Source organism: Tauraco erythrolophus, chromosome 14 (genome assembly GCF_009769465.1).
Source record: "Tauraco erythrolophus isolate bTauEry1 chromosome 14, bTauEry1.pri, whole genome shotgun sequence".
Classification (NCBI taxonomy): Eukaryota; Metazoa; Chordata; class Aves; order Musophagiformes; family Musophagidae; genus Tauraco; species Tauraco erythrolophus.
This window is the reverse complement of record NC_141478.1, coordinates 19,835,373-19,850,617: the sequence shown is the minus strand read 5'-3', so window position 1 is coordinate 19,850,617 and position 15,245 is coordinate 19,835,373. Positions and strand designations below refer to the sequence as shown.

The 15,245-nt window shown below is 42.2% G+C and overlaps 1 protein-coding gene across 1 annotated transcript; it reads right to left on the bottom strand.

The window, feature by feature from the left end:
• Window positions 1-2,026: 2,026 nt before the first annotated feature.
• CRABP1 (cellular retinoic acid binding protein 1) lies at window positions 2,027-14,702 on the bottom strand. Its single transcript, XM_086620407.1, has 4 exons — window positions 14,492-14,702; window positions 13,802-13,980; window positions 10,958-11,071; window positions 2,027-2,077 (listed from the first exon to the last, which is right to left on the bottom strand). Exons 1-4 carry the CDS (start codon window positions 14,559-14,561, stop codon window positions 2,027-2,029), a joined length of 414 nt encoding a protein of 137 aa, XP_086476533.1. The 5' UTR covers window positions 14,562-14,702.
• Window positions 14,703-15,245: the final 543 nt, after the last annotated feature.

The window sequence follows — 15,245 nt, the reverse complement described above, 5'->3', positions numbered from 1 at the left end:
CTGTAGGATATGGCATGTGCCAGCATGTGCTGCAGCATAGTGCTCTTTACTTCGCTGCATTGATGTGGCAAGATACAGTTTTGTCTGCATCACTGAGAAGCTTTGAGCTAGCTCAGCCTGGCACTTTTTATGAAGTCTCTTTGGCACAGCTGATTGCATAAGCCGGTCTAGATACTCCTAAATGGAATTTGTTTGGAAAAAAAACACCTAACTATTTTAATTTGAATCTTAAAAGAAGGCAGAAAATAAAGATAGATCACTGTCATTTGCCCTTATGATTTCATTCTTACCAGGGGATTGCTTCAGCTGCATCCAAACCACCATGAACTAAATTCAGCCCGTGCTTCAATGTGAGCTAACATGCAGTGTATTTAATTGGCATCAACTGAACCAAACTCTTGGAAACAGAGTTTGGCTTAAGGTTAGAGTGTGACAGGAAAAGATCTCCCTTTTCAACTGCAATATTGTATCTTGAGTGCTGATGGCAGAGAAAGAAATGGTGACCTGTTAGTGTAGAGGAGACAGAAAGCATCATACGTTTCTCCTTGTTGTGCAGCTGTAGCTCATGCTGCAGTATAGAGAACAGGTGGCTGATTTCTTCGTAGCAGTTTGACAATCCTATCAAAGGGGATTCCTCTGCATATCTATGCACTTAATGGAGAGACCAAGTAATTTGTTTCCCATGGATGTCCCAAGACGATCAAGATTGGGACCAATTTTCCCATTTTGAATATTAAGCACAGTCCAGTGAACAGGGCACATATTCTGCTAACACTGAACCTCTCACAAATCTTCTACGATTGGGTGACATAAAGCAGATAAATTATTCTTGCAAAGCTGAAAGTTGGTCAAATAAGCTTGGATGTTGCACTGAAATAAACAGTGCTCCTAGTCTTAGTCTCTAGATATTTCCAAGGCTGAAGAACAGAAGAGTTTCTGGTTCATTAGAGGAATGACTGTTCAGCTTGAATCTAATACTTGATAGTGCTGTGGCCAGAACTCAGAGCCAGAATAAATACATTAAATTTGGTGTTTCTTTCATTCTTGAACTATGGCCCTGGTTTGTGAAACACCTAGTTTTTCAAAGAATTATATATTGGGCCACCAAAACTGAGAGCTGTAACACTGAGGGGGAGTGAAGCCATCAGAAGTTGTCTCTGTCACAGGAGAGAAGGTAGGAGAAAAGCAGCTTTCCTCAGCTTTATCTTTTTATGGCCCAAGAAAGTTAAGTCTGTCAGATTCTGCTGGCTCTCCAATCAGGCCTGAGGTGCTTGGGTGTGATGACAATAAGTACTAGTCACGATCACAATGTTATTTGTCCTGTAGATACAGCTGGGTTTTGTACTTGGATAATGAGCATCTCAACAGGGAAAGTCTGGGCGTTCTTCAGAGACGCAGCAGGAAAGAGGGTAAGGATCTCTCCTTGTCCTGTCTGGTTGTGCTGAATCACAGTCCCAGCAATCACAGGATACAGGAATTGTTCCTCAACAACCCTCTCAAGGAGTCAGGACAGAAAGAAGGGAAGAAGCAGTGCTCTGGGTTTGCGAGAGCAGCCTGCAGCTCCGCAAAAGGCCGTGCAATCCAATTGCTGTCCTGCGTGTTGTGTTGCCCTAGGAGGTGTTTCCTGACAGCAGAGTGCAGCCAGCAGCAGTGAAACTCCACATTGACCCTCAACAGAGGGTAAAAACTGTTTCAGTCCTAAGCAAAGCACTGCCGGGTTTTCTATTAAAAACACCCCAAAACGGCTGTGAGTTATGCCCAATAAGTTTAATAATTGATGAAACCATAGCAAGTGACAACTACAAAATACAAAGCAGACACGAAAAATGATGGCATAAAAGTGGGAAGGAATAGTGTCTGCGATGAAAAATGAAAGCAAAATACACTTAACAGAGGATATGGGTCCAGATATAACACACACGGTCACATACAACACCGCATTAGTAACAGCACACACAGATACTCATTATACTGGGGATTTTCACAGTTCTCCACTTTATCCCAGATGACAAGTAAATGGATGTTTTTACTCTCTTACATAAATTCTTGTGCACACAACATCATCAGCACCAAAGGTCTGGAAAAGAAATAGAAATCAATCAGAAGACATGGAACCAGCAAACATTTAGCACCATTTTTTAATGTTATTTTTACTATAGTAGCTAGCTCTACAGCAGAAATAAATTTTTCTGTCTTTTGACAGATGAGAGTAAAGAAAGGAGCCATTTTGGAGGAGGAATGCAATGTAAGTGACCCTTTTTCCAAGGCACGATGAATTTTGTCAGAATGATAAATGATGCAGAAATTCTCTTTTTTCTATAGTTTCTTGGCAGGCATTTCTAAATAAACATGAGAAAAGAAAGGTAATTTGGAATGTACTGTTGCTATATTTAGAAACAGTTTCAGCACTTTGAACTGGAAATGCTAAGGGTGGAATTCAGATGGTGTGTTCAAAAGGTATTCTTTGATATTTGCAGGTATAAATGAGAGTAGTTGAAATGAGGTCAGTGGAGCGATGCTGAAGATCAGGAAAATATACACCCATAACCTGTAAACATAATGCTGCTGCAAGATGTTGACACACGATGCTAGGATACCAAAGCCCTCTCTCCCAAGCTGGAATGTTGACAGCAATGTCACAGCCTTCTTTCAGGATACTGTGACCTTAACCAGTGAATTTGTTAACTATGATAAGGGTCTGAAATGAGGACACACAACAGAGAAAAATGTAGTGGAGATCAAACTCATTTCACATAACGTAATATCTATGAGATTTCACAAATGTTTGATCACTACACATGTGAAAATCACTGACTTACTACAAACTATGTCCCATTATCATCCCATTTGTTACACCAGATTCAGTACCTCAGAGTACCTTGATTTTCCAGCTACTTCAGCGTCGGTATTCTATGATGTTCCACCATTTTACACCATTGACTGAAACGGTTTCAGACAGGCACCTGAAAGCCTGCATTTTTTAAACTGCTGTGTAGTTCTGCACTTAAAAGGCAGTTCCAGCACAGCAATATTGTAGTACGGATTATCAGGACATTTAGGGAAGACAGGGACTGTGGCAGCCGAGAAAGCTGCCTAAACCTCAGTGTGTGTATGTAATTCCAGGTCTGGCAGGCTAATAGCTAAGCAAGCAATTAAGCATGAAGGAAATAATGGGTGCAAGAGTGAGGAAATACTGACTGCAAAAAAAATCATGTTCAGCTACGCTGACAGACAGTTTCGAGCTCACCACTAACAAGGTGGGATGTCTGGCTGGAATAACTGCCAAGGTCTCACTGGAACACATAATTAAGACCTACCCCAGTGTGTTATGAAAATTCAGCTGGACTTTATTTGTTTTAATGCTTTCTACGTCTGTTTTGGCCAACACGTCTTTGAAAGGACTTGGCCTTAACACTGACTCTGGCATGTGTTTTGTTCACTTTATTGAGGAGAAAAGTCTGTTAGTATTTTGGAGACATAGGCTTTGTTTTTATGCCTGTAATGACTTTATCATATCAATCTTTATATACATTTTTAGCTTACACATGAAAGTGTCTGAAAATGAACATTAAAAGATGCAGATAGTTCTCTATTGCCCACAGCACCACTACATAGTAGCCTTAGTTGGTTGTTATACAAAAGGACTGTCATTCTCTGAAACACACTAGTCTCACAGTCTGGAAAATCACTATAATTTAACAAAATCATATCTTTAGATTTAGATCATAAAGAGATAAAATTCATGCAAAGCCTAATTACAATTACTCTGGAGTACCCCATAGCCACTAGGCACTTCTCGAACAACCAGGCATCCTTTCCTTGAAGACCCACCTTAGGTTATGTGGCCTCTGACCTGTTTCAGGTATAAGCTGCATTTTTTAGCACTTAGATTTTATACCTTTCACCCATTCAGATGATTAGCGACCTAATTCCATACTGAAGCACATAAATAAATGGCTTTGAGTGTCATGGTTATGTACACGGTTTAAATGTGGACTCATGTAAAAAGTGTTTCCTTATCTTATTGTAACTTACTAGCATTGTTGATAAAGCTCCACTAAATGTTGCTAAACAAAGCAAAGAGGAAAGTGCTCAAACTTGCTGCATTCCTTTTCTTGTGGTTGCTCACAGAAACGTCTAATGTACAGCTGGGCCGAAGCTCAGGGGAAGATCCGAATCAAAAGGCTGTTACTCCTCTATTCTTCACACTTAAATCTTTGTATTCAGGAGTAGGATGAAGCAGTTTAGTGTCTATGGTTCTACTTCGAGATTGGGAAGAAGTGATAGCTCCTGTCAGAACAAGCAGACTAATTTAAAGAGTTCCATGACCCAAAGGAGTAGAACTTCCCAATAAAAAGAAAGAGATGGAGCAATCCTGTCTGTTTGGTGGTGAAGTTTCACCAGGACAACTGAAAAAAAGTGCAACACTACCAAACTGCAATTCAAATCTAATGAAAAGATGCAGGATTTTCAAACACCACCTTCTCATCGGCTTGCAAAGGTCCCACCTATCTTACAAAATGCTACAAGGCAAGGCTTCTATCTAAATCTAAAGTAGGATTTTAAATGTGCAATGACTGCAAATTACAGAATTGTTTTGTTCTCTTAGCTTGTCATAATCTGTAGCTAAGAGTCCAAAAGCACACTGCAAACAAAGCCCTGCACAGGGCGATAATCCAATAAATTGATCTCTCTCAGTTCACTCAAAATCTGATGACCACTGACATCATTAGAGATTAAAAGAGAATTACAGGGCAGTAATATATTACTGTATGAGTAAATCTGCTTTTTGAAGTCTTTCTTTATAAACATTGGCTGAGAAGCCTTTGTGATAAGCGGAGCACACAGTATAATTAGGAAGACCGTCACTGAAACAATCACCTCGGAAAGATCACTTCTGCCAGCGTACACAAAAATGCCCTGTTATCTGCTCAATACTGACCAGCCTGCAGAGGCAACTTACAAAAGGAGGACAGAATACATCAGCAAACAAATGGAGAAGAGAAGATGTTACTTAAATGAATCCTCAGAAAAAGCTTTGTCCGCATGCAAGCTTCCATATTTTCCAGAATAAAGATATCAATCTTCACAATAAAGGCATATTGCATATTTCCTTTCTCCTCCTGACTCCCATAATGTTTTATGAAAGAGATTGATCATTATGGGCCCATATTCACAGAAGGTGCAGCCCTCACCTTCAAATTTGGATATTAACAGCATATCACTCAATACACAACCTCACTTTCTGCAAGATATCAATCAACAGGACCATGCAAAATCAGGTCATTCATCAAGATGCCTAAATGCTGGTATTTGTGTTTGAGAACTGCTCAGAGTCATGCAGCAAATGAATGGCAGAGGTAAGAACATGAGACAATGGTATCTCCCAGTAGTAGGCTCGAAAGCCAGTACGCAGCAAACATCTAAGCTACCACTGACATTATAAGAGGCTATATACAGGATCAGATGCGTCCAAGACGCAAATGGATTTGGCTTCTTTCTCTGCTTCTGTGTTCGGGATGCAACCCAGGCCAGGCTGTACTAGTGAGCAGGGGCTGCAGATCCCTAAGCCCCCTTGTAAATCTGCTCATGTCAAATAGTAAATTAAAGCATTAGGTCCATGCAACACATACATATGCATTATTGCAGGCTTCTGAACTTTTATGAAGGCTGCTTTAACGAGGTCAGCAGCAAAACCCCCCACTGACCTCAGTACGGCTACACTCTCCTTTTGGTAACTGATTTTATTTAAGATTACTCTCCAAAAACTATAGAAAGGTTAAACACTTAGGTAGTTCGATGTTCGATAATCATCGCAAATCTCAGCATTCGGATGCAAAGTATCTTTCCAAATCTGCACTGACCCTTCTTACCTACTATGTTTAATTTTAGAAGCCAGTAATATAATTTGAAAATGTTCACTCACTCATCTAGGCGCCACAGTTCACCAGTTTTAATCAACTACAGCAGGATTTTTCTGGGGAGGAAATGCAGAATAGAAACCATGCTTGAAACCCCCCTAATGTTCTGATCTTTGACCCTTGCTATAATTGATTCTGAGAACCCCTGTGTGATACGTGAACTGTGTAAAATGTGGTCTGAGGCTGTTTTTAAAGCCCCTCTTTAGTAATAACCCACTTTAAAATGTTTGTGTGTTACAGATTAAACTAAAATCTATAGAGGCATGAGCAGCCATGAAAGCAGTAATGAAGATAAAGTTTGAATATAAATTTTTCTCATTCGAATAGCTAACATTTGGAAGCAGCAACTTTAACTTTGTAAAGAGACGACCTTTTGTTCTTCTGACTTACACAAGTGATTGATAGCTCGTTAATGTCCCTGACAAAAACACACAGCAACAGCAAAAACATTATAAAAGGAAAGAGAAGAAAAAGGGTATTAGAATAGCCTTAATCCCAGATCTTAATTTTCAGACAAATAAATATGTATTTTTGTGTTATATTCTGATCTTGATTGCTCAAGTGATAATCCAAGTGTAGTTTATGAATGTGGAGTGGTAAATACAGATATTGTGACTCTCTGTATGCATTACACTCTTAAAGTACAATCCAATATAAACTAAAGATACAGTCAAGACAAACAAATACAGACATCGATGGGGATCTATCTTTTTCACCCTCCTTCACTCCCATATTCCATTTAAGTTTTTTATCTACACTGTTCAGTACTTCTAGAACGGCCACACTCAAATCCCAGCAAGCGCATCAGATGAGACTAGAATAAACAGCACTGATGAAAGTAGCTTCAGTGTTCTAACACGTTCACGGCACCTGTTTTGTAAAGCACAGCTTGATTCTTCTTCCCTCACTCAGCTGAGAGGACTCATTTTCTAACAGGACTTTAGACCTACATCTGCCATTGTATGAGCCAAATATTATTTCTGCTACTCATAAGAGTAATCTCATTCTCCGTGCTGCAAGGAGCTAAGAACTAAAGGCAAACTTAACTGGTACATAAAGGTAAAGAAAACCTCTGCTAACTAAACAGTTTGTTCCCAACATCTGTGTACCAGAGGACATGATGTGACATGGAAGACCATCATTTTGCTCCAAGGGAATATCTTTGAAGAACGTAAGGAATTCTTCTGCCAGGATGCAAGAAAGATTGATAATTATTCAGTAATATGGTTTCTATTTTAGCTCTGTGGTAGTCATGACAATTCAACATTGATTTTTTTTTTTAATTATATGTGATAATAAATGCATTTTATTTAACATGCTGTGTCAGGGAGAAAAATATATCCTTCCACCAGGAAAATGTCATAATCAAATGGACCCCCTAAGCACTGCAGCATATTAGATCAAAATTATGTGGCAAAGCTCCAACATTTATGCAGCCAGTATTAGCAGAGTAAAACTCATTTCTTACCCCCTGCCTGTTGCCCCAAGCCTTTCTTCCCTTCATGTCTCACTCTAACACAGTTTAGATTCCTTCCTGCAACTTTTTCCAAATGGGGTATGAGTTTTCTTGACTTCTTCTGCAAATGCATGTAATAGCTAAGAAGACGACTTTCAAGACTTCTTGAAAGATTCCTTTGGATAGAGAAACTGGAGCAGAGACTGTGAGAAGTATTAGCTTTACAGAGTTCCTAAACTGCTACATCACAGGCTCTGCCCCATAAAGACAGCATCCCAGCTGCAGACATATAGAAGTTCACAAGAATGTGGTTTCCTTCTGCTTATTTAAGGCACTCTGCCAGAATGGAAACAGGGAAAGCTTACCAAAAATCATCAGAAAGAGTAAAGGAACCAAAAATATTTCACGGGTAAGTAGGGAGGTTTGAGAAGCTGAAGATGTTTGAAGTGATATGGGCAGCAAAACTGAATGAGAACAAATTTCAGGTCCTAAAGAACCCTAACAAAGCTGGGAGGATGGAAGAAAGAAAGGAGAAGATAAAGAAAGACTGCTTCTTCTCATTGTGATCTTAGTTTTGAAGAAGTAAGATGTAAATGGGGGGTTACAGACTCAGATCCAAGGAAAATTTCCAAGCATAAGATAAAATAATCCCAGTTGAATCTTTCTTCACTGGACTGACGAAAAACACAAACACAGTTGAGAGGCAGGAGATCAAAAGGGATCACAGAGTCTTCTCACTAAGAGCTCCTATTCCTACTTTGTTCCCTGTTGTAGTTGAGGAACACCCCTCAGCCAACCCCTTCAGGTAGTTTAGCTTTTAAAGCCCAAATAATGGTCTGGAGGGAATATTCTGGGGTTCTAAAATTAGGGGCCACAGACAAGAAAATGTAGTTTCCCTTACCCTCCTCTGTCTTCCTCCAAACAGCAGAACCCTCTGCTGCCTCCCAGAAAGGTTAATTTTGGCCATCTTAACTTCTCCAAAGGACTAGAGACCTCAGACTCACCACCACTGCTCCTAGAAACACCTCATTGCTGAGCTCTAGGGTGACAGAAGATTTTGAACATGTTTACCCATGTATTTCAAAGATTGGTACATTCAGTCCCACCAAATGTCATGAGAGGCTTGAAAATCTTTGTCCTGAGGACCAAGTAATGTCCTAATATTTAATAAAACAAGGGGCCATTATGCTCCAGAAAAGGTTAGGAGAATGGAATTGCATATAATTTTAGATAGTAAAAGACAGAGAGAATGATCTGAATTACTTGGAAGCAAACGCTATGGTTTCATAATAGCCACAGTAAAATCGTACATTGCAACCAACGAAGACAGTCCCAGCTTGTGGGGAAGGGGATCAGTCTGGGGAATCAGAAACCAGGAAAATTACTTGGGATCACGATGAGTTCCCAAAGAAGAGTTAACAAAACCTCTGCATATAAACCAGAATAATTTCAGATAAGAGTAGGGAGATGAAGTCACCACTGCATCAGGTGCTAGTGTGATCACTAGCAAAACAGTAGGTCCAGTTCCGGTTTTCATAGTTTAGAAAGGAAATGGATAAATCGGAGGGGGTTATAGAAGTGTTGAAAGAATGATTCAAGGAAAGCTTGCTTTATATTGGTGGGCTCAAGGTCTCCCTATGGTTTAGCCTAACGAGAAGGTTCTTCCAAGAGGTGGCTTGATCAGTGTTGTTAAGAGAAATATTTGCAATAGCAAACTTCAGGCATATTATTTAGGTTCTTTTAAACACAACATGTAATGAGCAGAAGTTGAATCGAGACATATACAGATTAGAAATTATGTGTATATTTTAAGAGCAAGGAAATTAACCAGTAAAACAACTTATCACAAGTTGTGATTGAATTCCTACAAATGAAAATATTTTATTAAGAAGGAAGTTTTTCTAATTTATATCCTAATTTGAAAAACAATTAATTCAGAAAAAGCTCAACAGACTGCATTATACAAGAAAAAGGTTAGAAGGCTTTATAATCTTTGAATTGCTCTGGTTTCTTAACAAACCTTATTTGTCTTCCCCAGCAGGGTAAATTCACATTGCTGATGGCAGGAGGCAATTGTAATATGACTGGCTTGCTTGCCTTGCTTGTTTAACAGCTGCCTCACTAGTTGTTGCTTAAATAATAAACTACAGAAATGTATTATTAGAAAATTGGAAAACTTATAGTTGAGAATGTATTTTGTCCACTGCATTATATATAAAGACGTGAAACAGAGATCAAAGTTCTTTGCCTCATAAAGGTTTTTGATAATATAAAGAATTCCAGTGGTTGAATCAAAAGAAATTATCCAGAATTGGAGTATTCATTCGATAGAAACCAGTGTGATTCCACTAACAGCATATACCTCCTCATAAGGGGTGGATGAACAGTTCCAAGATGTCTGGAATAATATTAACACCTTAAAAGCCTTTTGTGTATACTTGGTTAGGTTTGAGTTCTGTTTTTGTTTCAGATGCCATCTTAAAAACAGAGCTCCAACTGCTTTAAAGAAACATTGAGGAGGCTGTTTGTTTTTTGAAGTGCAGAGGTTTAGTCAGTGTGATAGTCTGAAACAAAACCTCTCTGCTTTGAAGTTTTCTTACCTGTCTCTCCAGAGGCCTGTCTTCCTTGCCCAAACTGTTCAGGCATAACAGTCCAATCAACTATTTATCCAGAATTCACTAGTAAGAACATGTACAATAAAATGATTCTGAACTCAAGCTGAACTGTGCTACTGGTAACTCAGAGAAACTGCGTCTTTATCCAGTTCTGGATATTGTTCCATCAATGTAAAGGGGCTGCTAAGGAAAGGCTCAGTGCAGAGAACTCAACTCTAACAGAAGTAAGTACAATATAAATAAGTAAACTGCACAAGATTCATGGTGTAAATGGTGAGGCAGTTGCAGAGATGCTGCTCAGAATGCCTACAGTAACCCTGCTGCCATATGGAAGGTCACACAGGAATGGGGGGATGCTGGCTGGCAGCAAACATGAAAGTCAGTGTATTTCTGAGAAATTCATGAAGGCAATTCTAAACTGGATTCAGAGGTGATGAAGGAATTGGGGAAGGTGGCAGAGATGGGGAGGAATTATATGTTCTTCATAAACAGAATGAGATTAGAGCATGCTAACAACATGCCACATCTTTCCTGCTATATACCACGTGATTGTGGATAAGAAGCAACATATTATGCACATACATAAAAAGGGTTTTCCAGAAATGAGGTCAAATGCCTTGATCTCACTTTCACCAGAGAAAACCTGCAATAAATCAAGCAAATTCTTTGGTGGTGTTGTGAATTTACACAGCAGAAGTGACCCACTTATGATTATTTTACCAGTAAAAGTATGGCAAATGTTATAGCAATAAAATGCAAGTGAGAAGCTGCATATGTCTTCATTTGTCCTTAAAAAAAAAACCACCACATTTAAAAAGAAAGGGAAAAAAATGATGTATGAATTGTACTGTAGAGAATCATGAAAATGGTAGTTTTCCAGATGGATTTAAGTAAGGAAAAATAGTAAGTCATACTACATGGTAACAAAATACTGTGTGTGTATTGGGTGGGTTCAAGGTTCTTACCAAAATCAGCTCATCGTTAGCTAATTCTCGAGTCCAGTATGTTTTGGGGCCATCTCCCTCAATAAGAGTTTGTTTGCAATAGATCTTGTTTTCATTCTCCCAAGTGGCCAAACTCTGCAGGCAAGAAAACCATTAGGAATAACATTAATTATATTCCCCAGCAGCATGAGGCAGAGAGACAACAATGGGCAGTACTGAGAATCATTGTTGTAGTAAAGGACCAACACATAGACAGATAAAGGCAAACGGAAAAAGACATCAGCAGAAAGCACTGAAATCAAAATTAAGGTCTGAGGGGGCATTGTTGAAATAGGTATATATTGACAACCAAGTAATTGTAAACGTGTCTTTTCAGTGTAAATCTGCATTTGTTTCTAAATTAAAAAGACGCCTAGTTTTCATAAAATGGTTGATGTTGAAAAGTATAATTGAGAAACATGGAATAACGTAGTGTCTATATTCCCAAGCATCTTTGTACACATGTGGTTTGATCCGACGTGTTATTTATCGCAACAGAGTCCCCTTAGTGTAAAATCATCAAGAATTGTATATATCATGTTGTGGTCATGAATAATGTTGTATTTGCCACTTACAACCTTTCATGCTATTTGGCATTGTGCCAAGTCAACTGTACATTAAACACTTAATGTGCTAACAAACTAGAATAAATCACAACTAAATTAAAGCAACTTTGTTAGAATTCTAGTACTTGCTATATTACTTTTTTAAGGTTGTGGGTCTGGAGATTCAAACACCCTTGGGCATTTTTCAAAGCATTTCAATAATAACTACGAAACCACTCAAAAATAAAAAAAAACCCACCATGGGATTTTGTTTAGCTTTCACAAGCGGGCAAGCCCGACTCTGTTGCTTTTCATTTTCGCACTGAACTATTATTCTACAGTGCAATGGAACAGCTGTGCAGAAGGGTGCCCTGTAACGAATGTGCGAGTAATCGCTTTGTAACTAGCGCACGGCAGACAGTCATTAGTCTGTGATTACATACATACACACGGACGTGGACATTTATGTATGCATAAATTCAAGTTAACACTTCCCAGACTTTCCAAGGGAAAAAAAAAACAACTTAGATTTAAAAATAGCTGCTTACTTTATAAATATTTTTTCAAAACAATAGGTGTTTTAAACCAACAAGCATCTCAACTGGCAGTTATAGAAGCTATGCCTTGCAGTATAACTACGTATGACTCCCTCTTTGTCTGTATGAACAATGGATCAAGTTAGTTGGCAGAACGAAACCCTCCACCTCATAAAGTGTACCAAAATCTATCATCAGTCAGCAATTTTGCCAGATATTGCAAATTACATTCCGAAGCATTATTTTATTATCTGTCAGTTTCTGCTCTGTGGCCACATCTTGGTTATATACACACAGCAGTACAACTTACTCCTGAGACTGGACTATAAATAATTTCACAACATATGGAAAAAATTTACTACTTCACAAAAAACATTTCTTTCGGATTTTACCAACTTTCATAGCTTCCAGCCGTAATTATTGTTTTTCCATCTGCAGCAATAAATCCTTCTCTAGAAAGCAGGTCACATTTATTGTACATGCATTATGCATGAAGACACTAAAATACTACCTTTGCCGAACAAGATAAATTAACAAAGCCAGCAACATCTCCTGAACAAACTGTTAAATATACAATAACTCATCCTAGAGACCAAGTGGATGTTCTAAATGTTCACTAACTCCCAGAATCTGCCTCCCTTTTCACAAATTTAAATTCACAAGCAATTGTACTGGAGCTAGTAATTTCTGAATTTTTAGTGGTGCAAATGGTCTCAGAAGCTGGCCCAAGAATTAGCAGAGATATTTCGGAAAGTAGATTATTTCACCGTCATAGGATACTTTTAAAACTGTATTCTCATTTGGGACTAGATTCAGATAGTCTCTATCCATACCTCCTTTATAAGAGTTTTATATATACTTCTCTTTTTAAGTGTGAGAGTAAGTGCCTGAGGAAAGGATAAGGAATCCACGCCTTTGATAGCTTTTTCAAAAGACAGCTATGATCACAGCCCAGCTCTCCAATAAGCCAGATCCCGTGCATCTACACCAGCAAGAAGCTGGCGTCAGATGCTGCCAACGTAAAGCCCTCTCCACGGCCATAGAAGTGGTTACAAAGTTAGAGGAGCAGGGGCTCACACACAGAATCAAGCCCAAAACACTCGAGTCAAACACCCTCCAATGCACTTCCGCACAAGGAGACGGTGTAACTATGGCTGGTATAACACTAGCTGAAAGTCTCTCTTACACTGATAAAGACTTACCTGATGAGCAAACCAGAGACATACATTTGCAAGGGAATGAAAGAGGATTTCAGCCCCAAACTACCAACAGCCTGTGGTCCTGCTTATGAACGCAGCTAATTCAGTTTAGGAGAAATGTGCTGTCAGGTTTGTGCAACAAATCCTGACTTTTGAGGTCTCTCTGGCTCCACTGTTGCCCATGTTCCCATCAAGGACAGAGGCTGGGGAGAGCTTTCACTGCAGCTGAGGTCTTCCGGGGAGAGGGAAGCAAAAAGAGCTGGACAAAACTCTGCCAGTCAAGAGTTTGAACTCTGCCTTTGGGACCTGCCATGCTCTGTTGCCTTCAGATTTCAGTTTTACCCTGCAAGAGGGAGAACGTTGGATGACGGACAAGAGGACCGGCAACCACCAAGAACCCCCAAAGAGTGCTTCTGGGAAGATGAGGATGGAGGGCAGCAATACCACTGTCTGGGGACACCGGCGGCAGATGTGTTTGTACCAACTAAAAAGAACCTGGTAACACACACACAAACACACTCACACACGCCCCCGCTCTCCTCCTACCCTGCACTTTCGTCCATCCACCGTCTCCTCCTCAAAGCTCTCCCCGATTTTGAAGTTGATCTCAGTGGTGCGGACAGTGGTGGAAGTTTTGATGTAGAACTGGTCCCCATCCTGGCGGATCTCCACGTGGGGTTTGGAGGCAGCAGCCACCGCCACCTTCCTGAGCATGGCATTGACACCTGGCCGAAGCGGGGAGGAAGCAGAGCTTGAAGTCGCCAGCCGAGCCCGAAGCTGAGCTCGCCCGGCACCACGCGGATCGGAGCGGGGCGAGAGGCCGGCGGCGCCCGCAGCGGCGGCGCGGCCCCGGGGCACGGCGCGTAGCCCTGCAGCGGGGCTCGGCGCAGTCCGCCGCGGCACGGAGCTGCGGCCCTCCGGCACGCTCTGCCCAGCCGGCAAACGCGGGGTCTCGCACGGATCCCCGGGGCAGAGCGCGGCAGGAACCGCCGGGCCAGCGGCAGCCCGGGTCGCCGCGGCGGGACCACCGGCGCTGGCAGGTGAGGCTGTGCCCGCGCCGCGCCTGCGATCGCCCCTCCCGGGCAGGGCTCGCAGCTCTACCCCGCACGGAGCGATCCCGGGTGCCCGGCTCCGGAGGCAGCGGAGCGCAGCTCCGGCGCAGCCCCCCGAGTCCCCCTCCCGCGGGACACGGCCCCGGGCTGCCCGCTTCCCGGCGCCGGGCTCCCCCGCGCTCACCCAGCGCCTTGAGGAGCTCGTCGAAATTCTCGCTGCTCCTCATCTTCCAAGTGCCGGCGAAGTTGGGCATTGCGGGGCGGGCGCTGCGGACGGCGGCGGGGACGCGGCGCTGCTGCTCCCTCTCCCTCTCCGGCTCAGGCACCTTGTGAGCGGGGCGGGCCGCGGCGGCGGCTGGGAGAGCGGGTCACACCCACCCGGGCCCCCTCCCCTTCCCCTGGGGCCAGCACCAGCCCGCCAGACGGCCGGCCCCCTCCCAGCCACGGCCCCGCCATCCGTCCGTCCATCCATCCATCCATCCATCCATCCATCCATCCATCCTTCCAGTCCTCCATCCATCATTTGCTGCCCGTCTGCCTTGCAGCCTGTCAGCTGCCTCCTGGGGCTTGCCGGGAAGGAGAGCCCAATTGTCACTTGTCCCACAGCTGGGATGGACATTAAGGACTTGATGAAAGGCCTCAGAGGCAGGCAAGGAAGGGAGAGGACAATTCAAGTAAGAGCAGCCTCTCCGGGCTCCCTCTGGACTGGTCCCCACCATGGCAGGGCTGAGGCACAGCAGTCCGTCACACCCTCGCCCCCGAGCTCCCCGCACGCACAGGCCTCCCAGCCCGGCGGGTCCGCACACCAGTGAACCTGCCCCAAGCCTGCTAATCTGGATGACCACCAGCCCAAAGAGATGCCAGGGAGCACAGCCCTTTCCAGGGCAGGAGACTGTTGTGAGGAAGCTGCCACTGCCCTCTGATCCCAAGTCTGCCCC